The following is a 13214-nucleotide window of genomic DNA, read 5'->3' as shown; positions in this document are numbered from 1 at the left end:
CTTGACACATTAATCAGCTGTAGAAACACTCCATAGCATCTAGAATGAAATTTATAAAAGGACACCTATAATTGTTATGCCTGTATTCTAGTTAATTTGTTGCCTACGGAATCCTAAAATTTAATGAGATGTCCAAAACCTTCTCACACTCTTAAAGGTAGCATCATAAAACAGGGAACTACAGAAACCAGGCTGCTTGAAGCAGTGAGATGACCATAATGCAATTGTGAAGAAAGGAATGAAATATGAGCCTGTTCTCAAAGCTAGACTTACCATCTGACTCTGTAATTATGTTTAGTGGTGTATTTCCTCTTTCATCCCACAGAAGAATTAAAACCAGGAAAAAAGAAAGTCCCCCTTGCTTGATGGCTGAATGTCTGGGATGTTGTCCTGGAAGAAGTATTTTTCAAACTCTTGTTTTCCTGGGCTTCAGTCATTTTATATGATAACACCAGTCAGGATTTCTTGCCTTCAAAGTGAACATGGAGCTACTGGGTTCCTTGGGCACATAACCCTACTCCAAAAATAACCCTACTCCTGACAGTCTTCCATGGAAGTATGATTTGATGGGCACAGTTATTAGTGTTTCAAAGAGTACCACATCATGTCTAGGCAACAAGGCAGATGGAGGAATCGTGCTGGTGCACAGTTCTGTGCTTAGCTTTCCAATAAGCTGGTACAATAAAGCTGTGAATTGTTCTGTAAAGCTTCCTGACAGACACTGGGATAGGACTGTAGTTAGACAAAAGTTTCTAGGAATCTTACTGCATCAGAGTTTTATATTTCACTGAGTCTTATTAACAATGAAATTGCTGCAGGGTTAACACCTCGAGGAATTGTTATTGGAACTCTTTTGGGAATGGTGCTTCATGTAAAATTTAGTCCAGATGATCAACAAGTGGCCGTATGTGCTGGAAATCAGATCTACATGTTAAGTGCGAAGGTGAGATGCCATTCTTTGTAGATATGATGCTGGTATTTTTTTAACTTACTAATTTTCAAACAAAATCATGATACAGAAATATTAGTACAGTTAAGCAAAAGCATTAATTTTTCTCATATAGATGACAATAAGTATGAACTAATGCTTCATAATGCATCATACACCACGTAGAAGACTAGATTAGAAAATTGAAATGAAATGGTGTCACAGTCACTTACAAGAAGAAAACATTCTGAGGACATCTGAAAAGTTATTCCTATATCATTCATTCTGAAGAAGCAAATGTAAATGTGTGGTGGTTTTGCCAGCAGGATGATATATAGGGCTGCAGTTTCAATAAGAAAAATCTTATTGAAATAATATTTTGGATCCAAATCTGACAAATTTTAGCAACAGTGATTAATTATTAAAATGTTTAACTAATTGTAATTTTTAATTTGAAATATAATCTGTTTTTATTTTGACTTATCACAGAAGGAAGCTGTTCTAGCTGAATTGGATGGCCACCTGGCTCCAGTGACTGCTGCTGAGTTTTGCACATGGGAGAAAAGTATGCTTGTATCAGTGTCAGAAGACAGAACCTTTAAGGCAAGGAAATTGTAGAGTTGCACTTTAAAAAAGTGGGGACTGTCTGGCTGCGTATTTTTCAATCCCAGCTGTGATAACTATAATAATGTAGTGAAAGTATTTGTGGAGAGTAAGGCTCATAGAAGTAACAACGTGAGAGGAAAAATTTGGTATAGAATTCATCACTTAGTCATGTTAATAATGAAAGCTGACTTATATGTGGGTCTATAGATCATAATAACTACTGTTATTATAATGACCTCTTATTCCTAAGCTCAATATGAAAACTGTGGAATTATGCAAGGTCCCTGTGTGAAATTTAAAACCAGTTCAAGTATGTATTTTCATTAGTTTAGTTTAAGTCACTAAGAGATCAGCCTTAGAAAAGATGATAAGTATTCTAAGTACTTTGTGTATCCATACCAGGTGAGTTCACCTTTTTCACTATGGATACTTACCAATTAAACAAAGCTCTGTGTAGTTAGAAAAAAGTGCTGAAAGAAATCCTTGCCATATTGCATCATTTTTAGTGGCTGTATTTCTCTGTTTTCACCACATGATGGCCTTTGAAGTTTGTTTTCCTTAAAGGTCTAAGTAGTTGACTGTGTATTTTTTTTTCCTAAAGGTGTGGGACTATGCTACCGGCCAGTTAATTCATCAGTCAGAAGTATTAACAGGTAAGCTTTATTTTTATATATACATTTTCATAGCAAAAAATTCCTTTCCCTAAACAATAACACATAATTATTATAGAAGTATTTAACTGATTTAGTGAAAATAAGTCTAGTAGACTAGTTAGTAGTAAACATATCCTTTAAAGCCAGTAGTAAATATATTTTCCTTTAATGTGTACTTCTATGTGTTAGATAGTTTTAGTTTACTTTTGTAAACAGCTCTTTTTGTACAGGGTGTGTATGTAACTGTTGCCATTTTACTGAGATGAGCAAATAGAGCTCTTGTTTTGTAGGTACATTTCCAGTCTCTGAGTACTATGTGCTTGTTTTCTTTCTAGTATTATATATGACATAGAAAGAAATACTATGCCATATGTAGATTTATTAGTAGTGTCTGCAGCTTATGGCATATGTTGACTTTAAAGATGAAAGATACTTTTGTGGCAAGATGAGAGCAAAAGGAGAGACGAGAAGGAGGAAGGCAAGCATTGTCTCCAGCGCAGCAGAGCTTCCTCCTCCAATAGTACTTTCCCTGTAAGAAACATATAGTTTTCAATGGAACTTGCTCCAGCTCCCCTTTGTTCCTGATTATGGTGCTGCTAGTGGTTATTGGAGCACACTCTGGGGGCATGAGCTGTGAGGAGACTGGTTGTTAGGCTTTGTGCATATGTATTATTTAACTATCTCATGTAAACTAAAAGCTAAAACCACATGGCAGGAAAGGAGAGGAAGAAGGGGTGATTCTCCCCTGGTTGCCTGTGGCAGTTGCTTCCCTTGAAAACCTTCTCTAACTACAGTCATGGTTTGCAGGTGCAAGGCCATGGGAGTAACAACATGGGAAGGAGGGAAAACTGCCACATGGGGCTCTGAAAACCATCCCACAGCAGCTTGGGTGAAAGGTTGCAGAAAATCACTACCACATCAGTGTAGGTGAAAGGCAGGCTGCAGACCTGTAGATGGGAAGCCCTTAGCCACAGAAAGTATTGTGCAACCATAGGAATTTAAGTAAGGGTTTTTTTCCCACTCACTTTTATAAATAGGAGGATTCAATTTGATTTACATATCTGATTTGTGTCTACTCTGGAAATAATTTTATCTTTTTCTGAACTAGCATTTCCTTTGCTAAGTCTGCTGGTTGATGAAGAAAATAAACAGATTATCACTGGATGTTCTGAGGGACAGGTGAGAATTACCCATAAAAGACTCTGTCAAAACAGTCATCTATTGTTAATGTATCTGTTGATAAAAAAGCTTCACAATCTGCGTATTTGTTTTGAATTGTTACAATAGTTATTTTAATAAGTATAATTCAATGCTTTGAGCACAAATCATATATGGTATATAAGACTTCTGTTACAAAATGCAAACTTTTTTCTGAAAACCAGGGAAGTGTTTAAGAGCACAATCAGTGATTACATAAGAAGAGTACACTGTGAGGCTATAAATGTCTGTTTCAAAGTAAAAAAGGTGGAAAATAGGATTCTTCTCTTCTGGCCAAGGAATGAAACACAGGACAATAAATGGAAGAGACTATGATTTCAGCATGTTGAAATTCTAATAAATATATGATAAATATGAAGATGCATTTTACCTGCTCTTTACTGTTAAGACTATATTTACATAAGATTTTCCAGTTGCTTTCCTTCAGTGTTATTGCTTAGTGAATTGTGAAGAAAGTTAAAGATTTAACTATAGTGCTGCCTAAAACCAGAGAGGTATAAATGTACTTAATGTACATGACTCACTGAGCAATTACATGCAGGTTACTTGTTATTTTTAATGTGGGAAATAGTCTATGAGGCTTTTTCTTCAAATATGGGAATTAGATGTGCAGTTCAAATTGATAATGGCTGGTTTTGCTAATATTGAATATATCCTTTAATAATCTTAGAAATGCATGTACGTGAATTTTTGGTCCAAGGTGAGATTCCAGATACAAAAATTCAACAGCTTTATAGCTTTAAATATTGGACCTTTAGTTTGTATTCATGTAAACTTCATGTTTACTGTCAAAAGGTTATTGCAATTGCTTTTTCTTTTTCTTGCAGCTTTGGATCTTCAGTTTAATCAGTGATCATAATTATCGTTGTGTAACACGTATCAACTTAAAGAAAAAACAAGAGAAATTCTATAATGAAGTGTTGAAATCTGGAAAAGAAATAGGTAGCACACTGTTTTTTGAATACTGTTTATGGTATAGTCTAGTTTTTGGCTACTGAGTGTATGCTTTTTATACAACGAGAATTTATTATAAGTGATAGAGTTATGAGTCTCAGACTGTGGCATGGAATTCTTACTGAAGCTGATGTGAAGTTGGGTATTGGCATATCAGGAAAGAATTGTGTGACATATCTGGAAAGAATTATGCTTATATGCGTGTAATAAAATCTTGGCTAATGCAACTGCTTATAAAGCATTGCAGGATGTGAACTATTAAGTATTTGGTTTTCACTGAATTCATTGCCCAAGACTTCAGTGAGAACAGAATGGGTGCCTAAAAATGAATATGCTGTCTAAGTGGGGTACCTTTGCTACTTCTAGTAATCTTTTCTTTCTTTCTTCTTTTTTTTAAATCCATACTGGTGCCTCCATGATGTGATATTTCTCTGGCTGTGGCATTTCCAGTGTTATAACACAGAGTACTTATAAATTTAAAAGACTGCACTTGGTCACCTCAGCAAGGTGATTCCACATTCCCATATGAGGCATGCAGGCTACCTGCACCCCAGTCAAGATGAGGTCCTCCCAAAGGCAAGCAAGAGGAAACTTTCTTTAGGGAGAGATCTCGTTTCCCTTGCTTGCTCTTTTTCTGGCTTCAGTGACTGTTGTGTTCTTAGATGCCTAGTGGTCCAGCTTCAGTAATTCTAATGAGAAAGACTGCTACATTTCTCATTATTACTTAAAATATATGGATGGCATTTTAGCCTTTGGATGTTTGAAAGAGAGTGATATAGAGTCTGTGCCTAATGATGAATTCAGTGCTAGTCATTCCTAGGTTTTAACTACACGTGCATAATGGATTGGAGACTTCTTGGGAGGATGAAACTGAGGTGGCTTTCCATCTTCTTTTTGGATTACGTTATAACTTTAGGGTCAAGGGAATTTTCAGACTAAGTGGAAAGTTACCCAGCATATTTAAGGGTTGTTAGAATATGGCTTTCAGAGTCACTTTTTGGTATAGACACATCTGAATTCTGCCAACTCCTTTTAAGTCCATAAGTAGGTTCTTTAGATTTTTATCTCTAGGAATTTGAAAGAAGACTGTACTAAAAATAACATAATAATCAGGAAAGATATTTCAAGAGGGCTATCTTAGTCTATATCAGTCCGTTGAAATAGAAACTTTGGGAGTGTGGAGTTTGTTCATGCTACCTTATTACTTTAAAACTTTATAGCAATTCATTTATCTATTTATTTATAGTACTGTATTTATTTATAGTACTTCAAATTCTCTACTAAATCCTGTTTCCCTTATTTCATGGTTTTTTGATAGCTAGTGTTGTTGATTGTATTTCTTAGGTGAAGGGCAAAATATGTCCAAGCTTTGCAAAACAAAAACCGTGAGACCAGAAGGATCAGTGGAAACATCATTTCCTATCCTCTTAATTGAACACTGTGACTTTCTAGTGTGTTTCCATAATGAAGAAAACAGGTAAGTCCCATAAAATACCACCAAATATTTGGACAGAATCTATTCCTAGGAGTTCCTGTTGGTTCTTGGATTATTTTCACTGCAACTTACTATTTTAAACATACAATAGGAGAATCAAAGAATACTTTTAGTTATCTGCAAGTTTTGGTGGCCTCCTCTTAGGCAGATAATATACATAAAGTGATACACAGTTAAAACTGGTTTCTTGTCTTAAAAGTAATTTTATAAAAATGGCATTGGGAATATTCATTCTAGCATCTATTGATGCCAGTTGATCAGGGAAATATCAGTCAAAAAAAAATGAAGAAGCCCATTGGAATCAAAAAGCCAAATTTATTTTAGTTTGCTTTCCTGTGGAAATACGTCTGATGCAGTCACTGTGTGCCTGTGTCTGTTTGCTTTCTAAATTTAAATGATCTCTGAATTACATAACCTGTTCTAGCCAAACTTTTGGCTGAGAGACTCAGTCTCATTTCTTTTTCAATGCCTTTTTTTGGACAGGGTTGTCTGAAATGGGTCCCTGGTAATAGGTTAATTGGAATAACTTTCTGAGTTCAGATAACATCGATTTCTAATACTCATCTGATACTGCATTGTATATCTAAGGACTATTTACTCTTTCAGTTATTGCATCACAGTTGGAGGTTTTGTTCTGCTTATAAACAACCATGAGCATTAAATTCTTATTATTAATCCAGTTCCATTATCTTTTGGGTTTATATTTTTATATTTAGAAGTATTTTTCTGTTCACTTTTAAAATTACCATGTGTTGGTTTTAGCAGGTGGTTCAGATTCTTCTGAACAACTGAATAATCCCTGATTTAACATTTTTCCTGCCTGAAATGAAGTACAACAGTGAAACATTTGTGCGACACTGATGTCCAAAAAATTATGTCTCATATGTCCATAAGCTTTTTGACATTGAGTAATTTCGACGCAGTGGATGGCCTTCTATTATTGTAAAGCGGGTGTGAGATCAACTTCCTGTATCTATCAGTTGATATCATTATTTATAATAACCTTATAGTGCCACTTCTTTGAAATAATTCAGAGAATTCACAAATTAAATCAGTCTGTTACCGCCATGCATGAAAGTAGCGCAAACCACAAATAAAACTATATAGAGCACATATAAGTATCACAAACCAGAACTGAAACTCTTTCCCAGTCTGCTTTATGAAGTATTTGACTGTTTCTATACCCTTTTTTTAAAATATAAGAAAAAAAAAAAAAGCCACTGTGGTGAGTCTTTTCATGCCAAGTTTCAGCTTTATATTTTTCCATACCCTTGCGTCAGCTCTTGTGGTCTGACTTCAGAAACCAAACCAATAAGTTTACTCACTCTGATTTGGAAAATGTATTAAAATGTTAATGTCAATTTTTATTTGCTGTGGCATCAAAACATTTTTGGTTTTTGAGAACGACAACTGTTACTTTGTTATCATCATCTTATGCTCGATAACATTTTTCTTCTGTGAGGGTGTTGACCAAAATTGTAACCAGTTGGTCTACTCTGTGGTGTTTGTGAAGACTGGGTTTCATTACTTAACAGCAATACTACTGCCACTAAGCACAGACAGACAGACGTTCCAGGCTTGCCTGTTTTTTTTTTCCCCTGTAGTTTGTGCTGTTTTTTTCACTAGTACTTTAACTATGTACAAAGACACCTTAAATTTCACCATTTTTTATGTGTTCATATTACTGGTGGTAAAAGTAAGAAAATATGTAGACTTGCCTCTTTGTTTGAATTTACTCTTTGTGTATACGGTGCTTTTATAGCACCTCCCAACTGTTATAAACCACAGCAGTTTTTGAAAAATATTTCCTATGCTGTTTTAGACTTGCCATGAGCACTTACATAAAAGCAAGGATTGTGTCTTGTTCTTAGTTTTCAAAACTTTACCAATTTTGATTGAAAGATTTTATTTTGAGCTACAGATTTTGTAAAAATGCTGTAAATTTAGAAACCATTTTTGGTGTTTATTATTGTTGTACTGGGACTAGGTAGCAAGTATTAAAAAAAGGAATTGCTGTGTCTTATATGGTAATTAGGAAAGCTTCAGCATCATACTCAGATATTTTTTTTTTCTCCTTTCTTAATAGATGTTCTGCTCTGAATACTAGCTATTTTTGGATAGGAAGCTCTACTGGCTTGTTAATACTTAATCTGGCAAACTTTGAATTAGAAGCTTTTTTATCTTACAAAGGTACGATTATAAGATATCTGACCATACCATAATGTGATTGCTTTCCTTTGTTACCTGATATAAATAGTATAACAATTTGGTTTGTAAAATAGCAAAATAGCAGAATACAGTAGAAAGTGTTTGGGTGTGGGGTTTTTTTTTTTGTTTTTGTTTGTTTGTTTTGTGTGTGGGGGGGGTTTTTTTTCCCTTAAATGTTCGTTCTAATTAATTTCTGTGTTTTTCTGGCACTGCTGACTTGTCTCAGAAGATGCGTTGTCACTAAATTTTGGTACTGGCTAGCAATGAATTTTTATTTGATTTTGCAGTTCATGAGTGTTAAACACAAGGAATGTTATTCTACTGCTTTATAATGTGGGAGTAAGCTAGATGGATAAACACTGAAGATGGTGGATTATAATGGTGTCAAATTAGGATGAGTTTGTTTTGTTTTCTCCATGTGTTAGAGCTGATACCTTTTTCTTTTGAAATGCAAATACAGTTTTATAGCACTATGTTCTTTTTGGTAAAGATTTCAGTGACCTCAGCATTCAGTTTGTCAGATCGTGTGCATTAACAAGGAAGGCAGTCAAGGGAAAGGTGAGTATACAGTAAACATAGATTTAATGAATGTTTACATTTTCAAATATTTTCAATAAATACTAAAAATGCATTTTGATTGCAGATTGATGTACACATTTACATTTCTTTTTCTTGATGTGAATTACACAGTAGTTTTTCTGGAAAGGGTTGATTCTTCTTTATGGGATCTATTAATTTAAATAGCTGTGTAGCTTTAAAGCTCTCATAATTTGCATACCGTCTAAAGTGATTAATAAGCAAAAGGTGTATTGTTTTTTTATAGTGCTCAGTGTGTACCTTGAGTTTCAAGAACGACCACTGGGGAAGCAGCAGCAATCTTTTAGGGGGAAAAAAGATACAAGCATTGTTACACCTTGTTTCTCAAGCAAATATTAGGATGAACTGCTTTTGAATCCTTCCAAGAAATCTGTGAAAACTATTTAAGTTGTGAAAAAATGTTTGTGGAAAGTGACTAAAAGTGCTTTTAAGGAAGTGAAAGTAATTTTTGTCTGATTACTCCATTTTTGATGTTACAGTTTTCCTACAGAACTAAGCTCAATCTAGGCCTTTCTACATACTTAACACAGCAGTGTTTTGTTTTAAAGAAGGATTTTATTTTAAATTCAGGGTGTTCTCAGCATGTCTCTGAAACCAGTCTTTCTTCCACGTGTGCTGCTTTTCTCACAACTCTTACTGCAGAAATCTCTATTGTAGAACGTATTGAAATTTCTGAGACTTACGTAGGTAAGGTTGTTAATACACATTTAAGCATCATAAGCATATTTTTGAAAAACAGCATTAACCACTTCTTACTCTTTCATGCTTTGCAAGATTAAACTCATGGATATTTTTTACTAATTTTCATAAATGACAGAAAGTGATTTAATTTTCCATTATAAATACTTCAGTGTTGAAGCTTCAATTATGAATTAGAGTGTTATTTGATGATATAATTGCTGCAGGTTTTATGCTTGGTCACATCAGTGTTTGAAGATATGACTGCTGTGTTGGAAGTTAACCTTACTGCATTGGTGAGAACTCAGCAGAGGAATTTTCTCCCATGTGGAAATGAGAAGAGTCTATCAGTTATTGCCAGGTACAGAATAACTAAATGTTTTTTAGTTCTAAATTGTGTTATGCATTTGTTTTCCTGACACTGAAGTGCATTGGATGGTTTTGTACAGTGCTATTTGTTGACAGGGTTTTATTTTACTACTTTTTCTGTCGTGCTTTAGGTGTATGGAGTGGGAGAAATCACAGAATGGTTGAAATTGTAAGGTACATCTGGAGGTCATCTTGTCCTACTGCCCTGCTCAAGCAGGGCCACCTGGAGTCAGTTGCCCAGCACCATGTCCAAATGAGTTTTGAATTTTCTCCAAGGAGGGAGACAACACAATGTCTCTGGGCAACCTGTCTGTGCAAGTGCTCAGTTACCCTCACAGTAAAGAAGTGTTTTCTGGTGTTCAGACAGAACCTCCTTTATTTTTCAGTTTTTGCCCATTGCCTCTTGTCCTTTCACTGAGCGCAGAGACTGGCTCTAGAGTCTTCCTTACAGCCCAGTACTGGGGCATAGGGCTGTTCCCCCAGTGCAGAACTTTGCACTTGCCCTTGTTGAACTTCATGAGGTTGCTGTCAGCCCATTTCTTCAGCCTGTGGATGTCCCTCTGGATGGTGGCACAACATTCTGGTGTATCAGACACTCTGCTCAGTTTTATGTCATCAGCAAACATGGTGAGGGACCCAGTATTGACACCTGGGGTACTCCACTAGTTAATGGCCTCCAACTAGACTTTGTATCACTGATCATCTCAGTTGGCCTGGCTGTTCAGCTGGTTTTCAGTCCACCTCACTGTGTGCTCTTCTGGCCCATACTTCATCAGCTTCTCTATGAGGATCTTATGTGAGACAGTGTGGAAAGCCTTCTTGAAGTCAAAGTGGACAATATCCATCCCTCTCCCCTCACCTACTAAGCCAGTCATTTTATCATAGAAGTATAGCAAGTTGATCAAGCATGACTTCCCCTTGGTGAATCCATGCTGACTACTACTGCCTTCCGACCCAAACTATTTTATGACTTGTAGGAAAATACTGACATCTTGATGACAATAAAAAACCCTACAATATACATTGAAGTGCAGATTTTGGTGCTTATAATAAAATCATCAGGTAGTAGTCACAGAAATGGGATGTAACTTGTAAATGCAATAGTTATGAATTTACTTGGGGCCACGGCTTGCCTGTGCAGCTGGGTATCTGAGCTGATAACTAATCCATTGTCTTGTTCATATTAATGAAAATCTCACTGATATCACACATATACATATACACAAACACACAAATAACTAAAAATAATTTTTGACACCTTTTCCTAATATGATACTTTCATGCATTGCATTGATTGATTTTTGTGCTTGGTTTTATAACTTAGATGTTCTTTACTGAAAAGTTCTCCATTGTGTAAAGGTTTAAAGAAAAACATGAAAGAACCTTCTAGTAAAAAACTTGGTAAGTGTAAACCAATCTTGAAATTAACTAATACAGTTGTATTTTTTCTTTTCTTTTAATTAAAAGTAACTGACTCACAACTGGCTGGTGCCTAATACAACTAGGATATTGTTTCTGTTTTAAATATATATTGCGTTATATTTTTATTTTAATTGGAAGAATTTTATACTTCTAGCAGTGTTTCATAGCCTGCATATGTAATTGTAGTGAAAATGATGGTAATAAGGTATTTTTCTTATTTGAAAAACAATACTGTAAGAACTTTACGTGGATTTTAAGAGTTAGGGTGTAGAATGTTTAAATTTTTCATAAGTTGTTCTTTTTCCATAGCATACACTATATTTTTTCCGTATAATTTGTTGTTTCTTTCTTAACTTTGATTACCTGTTATGGTTAATTTTATTGTCCTGAATAGTCTTTTGTCAATATCTGCAAGTTTAAGAAGTTAATTTTTGCCTCAGTATCCTACTGTTAAAAGAAAAAAAACACCAAAAAACAAACAAACAAAAAAAAAAACCCAGCCAAATCTGACTTCCAGTTGCCGTTGAAGCACTTGTAGCTTTTTTGTTTTGCAGCAGTTAAGCAAAGTCCAAAAAGCACTTACAAAATAATTTTTCCATCATCACCTTTTCTTTAGGAAAGGTATAAAAATATTGGTAACTGTCGACATGTAGAAATAATTTTTTACTATATTGATTGTACTTGTTGGACCTGGTAGAATGTCAAAGCTTATATCATTAGTGTTGTATGATATTCCAAGAATGCATCTATGGTGTTTTAGCTAGAATACAGCTGCTTTGGACACCTAGAACTGATACCTGTACTACTACCCTTTATGACACCTCATGCTCAGATAGATTAGGTGCTCTAAGGAAATTCTGTGGTCTCTTATGACAAGTGGTACTGTGAGCTTCCCAGGAGTGGCACTTCTCTGTCTCATTGACTCTCAAAGAGAAAGGATAGCTTGTAGGAGCTGAAGGAGCTTCTATCCTCAGCATACATAACTATGTCCATGAGATCACTCCCAATGCACCTGAAATTTTTCCCTGTATTCCCGGGGAATGAACAAGATTTCCCCCTTTACGACATTTATTTTATTAGTTTGTTTGTTTTGGTATGAAATACTAATAATTAGTTTTGGGCTAGAGGCTTCCCTTCAGGCTTCTTAGTACAGTAATGTGAATGCAGACATTATTAATGACTTAAGTCATGTAAAACCCCAAGCATCTATGTTTACCCATCAACAGTATTTAAGGATCTTTAGATGCATCCCATATTCCAAGTATAAGGTGTGAATACAGTATGGGTAGTGCATATAAAGTCAAAGCATAAAAAAGGCCTCGAGAAAACACATTTGTGAAGGAATGCTGAAAAAACTTCCTCAGAATGATATTCTTGTTAATTCAAAGTTTAAAGAAGTTCTTTCTCACTGATATTGTTGGAGGAGAGATGTTATGCAACGTAACAGTTCATATTTCTTTCCTTTCCTTAGAAATCATTATTTTAGCATGACTGATAATAAATATTTTTCATAATGTAAGGAGACATCAAGTATTTCTCCTGTGCTAGCCTATCTACATAATTGTAAAAATATGATGTTAAAACCCCCCCCATTTTAATGTAACTTAAATTATTTTACTACAGGAGTGAAAAGCACAGTGAAAGATCAGCCATTAGTTTTCCATAATAAAATTAAATCGTCAGGTTATACAGCAGCACCACGGTGAGTAGATGCATTACTATTTTGTCTATTTTATTGGTGTGTGATGTTTTGTCACATAAGAGACACATAGTCTCATGACTGTGAAATTAATCACTCATGAAAAACATATACGATGTTATCAAACAATTTAAAAAGTATGTTGTAAAAAAAACCCCATAATATTCACAGCTTCTGGCCAGTGTTCAACTTCCTTTCAATATCTGTATTAGGCATTCTGTCTCTTTCATCTGATTAAACTCTTGTTTCTTCAGCTTGCAGAAAGGCGTATCTGAGAACTTCATGTCAATGGATTTTGACCTTCAGAATGCATTATTCAACAGATAACACACAGAAAACATAACTTGGGTGCAAACTTGAGCATTAAATCATTAGAAAGTTACGTTG

The 13214-nt window shown here is 35.0% G+C and overlaps 1 protein-coding gene across 1 annotated transcript in view; it reads left to right on the top strand.

Moving 5' to 3' along the window:
• Positions 1–818: 818 nt before the first annotated feature.
• The window catches only part of WDR27 (WD repeat domain 27), a gene marked incomplete at both ends in the record, with an annotated part of 50818 nt that continues 38422 nt past the window's right edge, over positions 819–13214 (top strand). Inside the window, 11 exons of the mRNA XM_010023528.1 lie at positions 819–943; positions 1418–1531; positions 2136–2187; positions 3296–3366; positions 4233–4347; positions 5704–5836; positions 7941–8044; positions 8553–8620; positions 9565–9698; positions 11031–11107; positions 12752–12830. Coding sequence (XP_010021830.1) covers positions 819–943; positions 1418–1531; positions 2136–2187; positions 3296–3366; positions 4233–4347; positions 5704–5836; positions 7941–8044; positions 8553–8620; positions 9565–9698; positions 11031–11107; positions 12752–12830 — 1072 coding nt within the window. The remainder of the gene's footprint in view (positions 944–1417; positions 1532–2135; positions 2188–3295; positions 3367–4232; positions 4348–5703; positions 5837–7940; positions 8045–8552; positions 8621–9564; positions 9699–11030; positions 11108–12751; positions 12831–13214) is intronic.

The sequence above is a fragment of the Nestor notabilis genome, unplaced genomic scaffold, assembly GCF_000696875.1.
Source record: "Nestor notabilis isolate BGI_N333 unplaced genomic scaffold, ASM69687v1 scaffold7941, whole genome shotgun sequence".
NCBI classification, from domain to species: Eukaryota; Metazoa; Chordata; class Aves; order Psittaciformes; family Psittacidae; genus Nestor; species Nestor notabilis.
The sequence above is the reverse complement of the archived record's forward strand: the minus strand, read 5'-3'. Positions and strand labels throughout refer to the sequence as shown.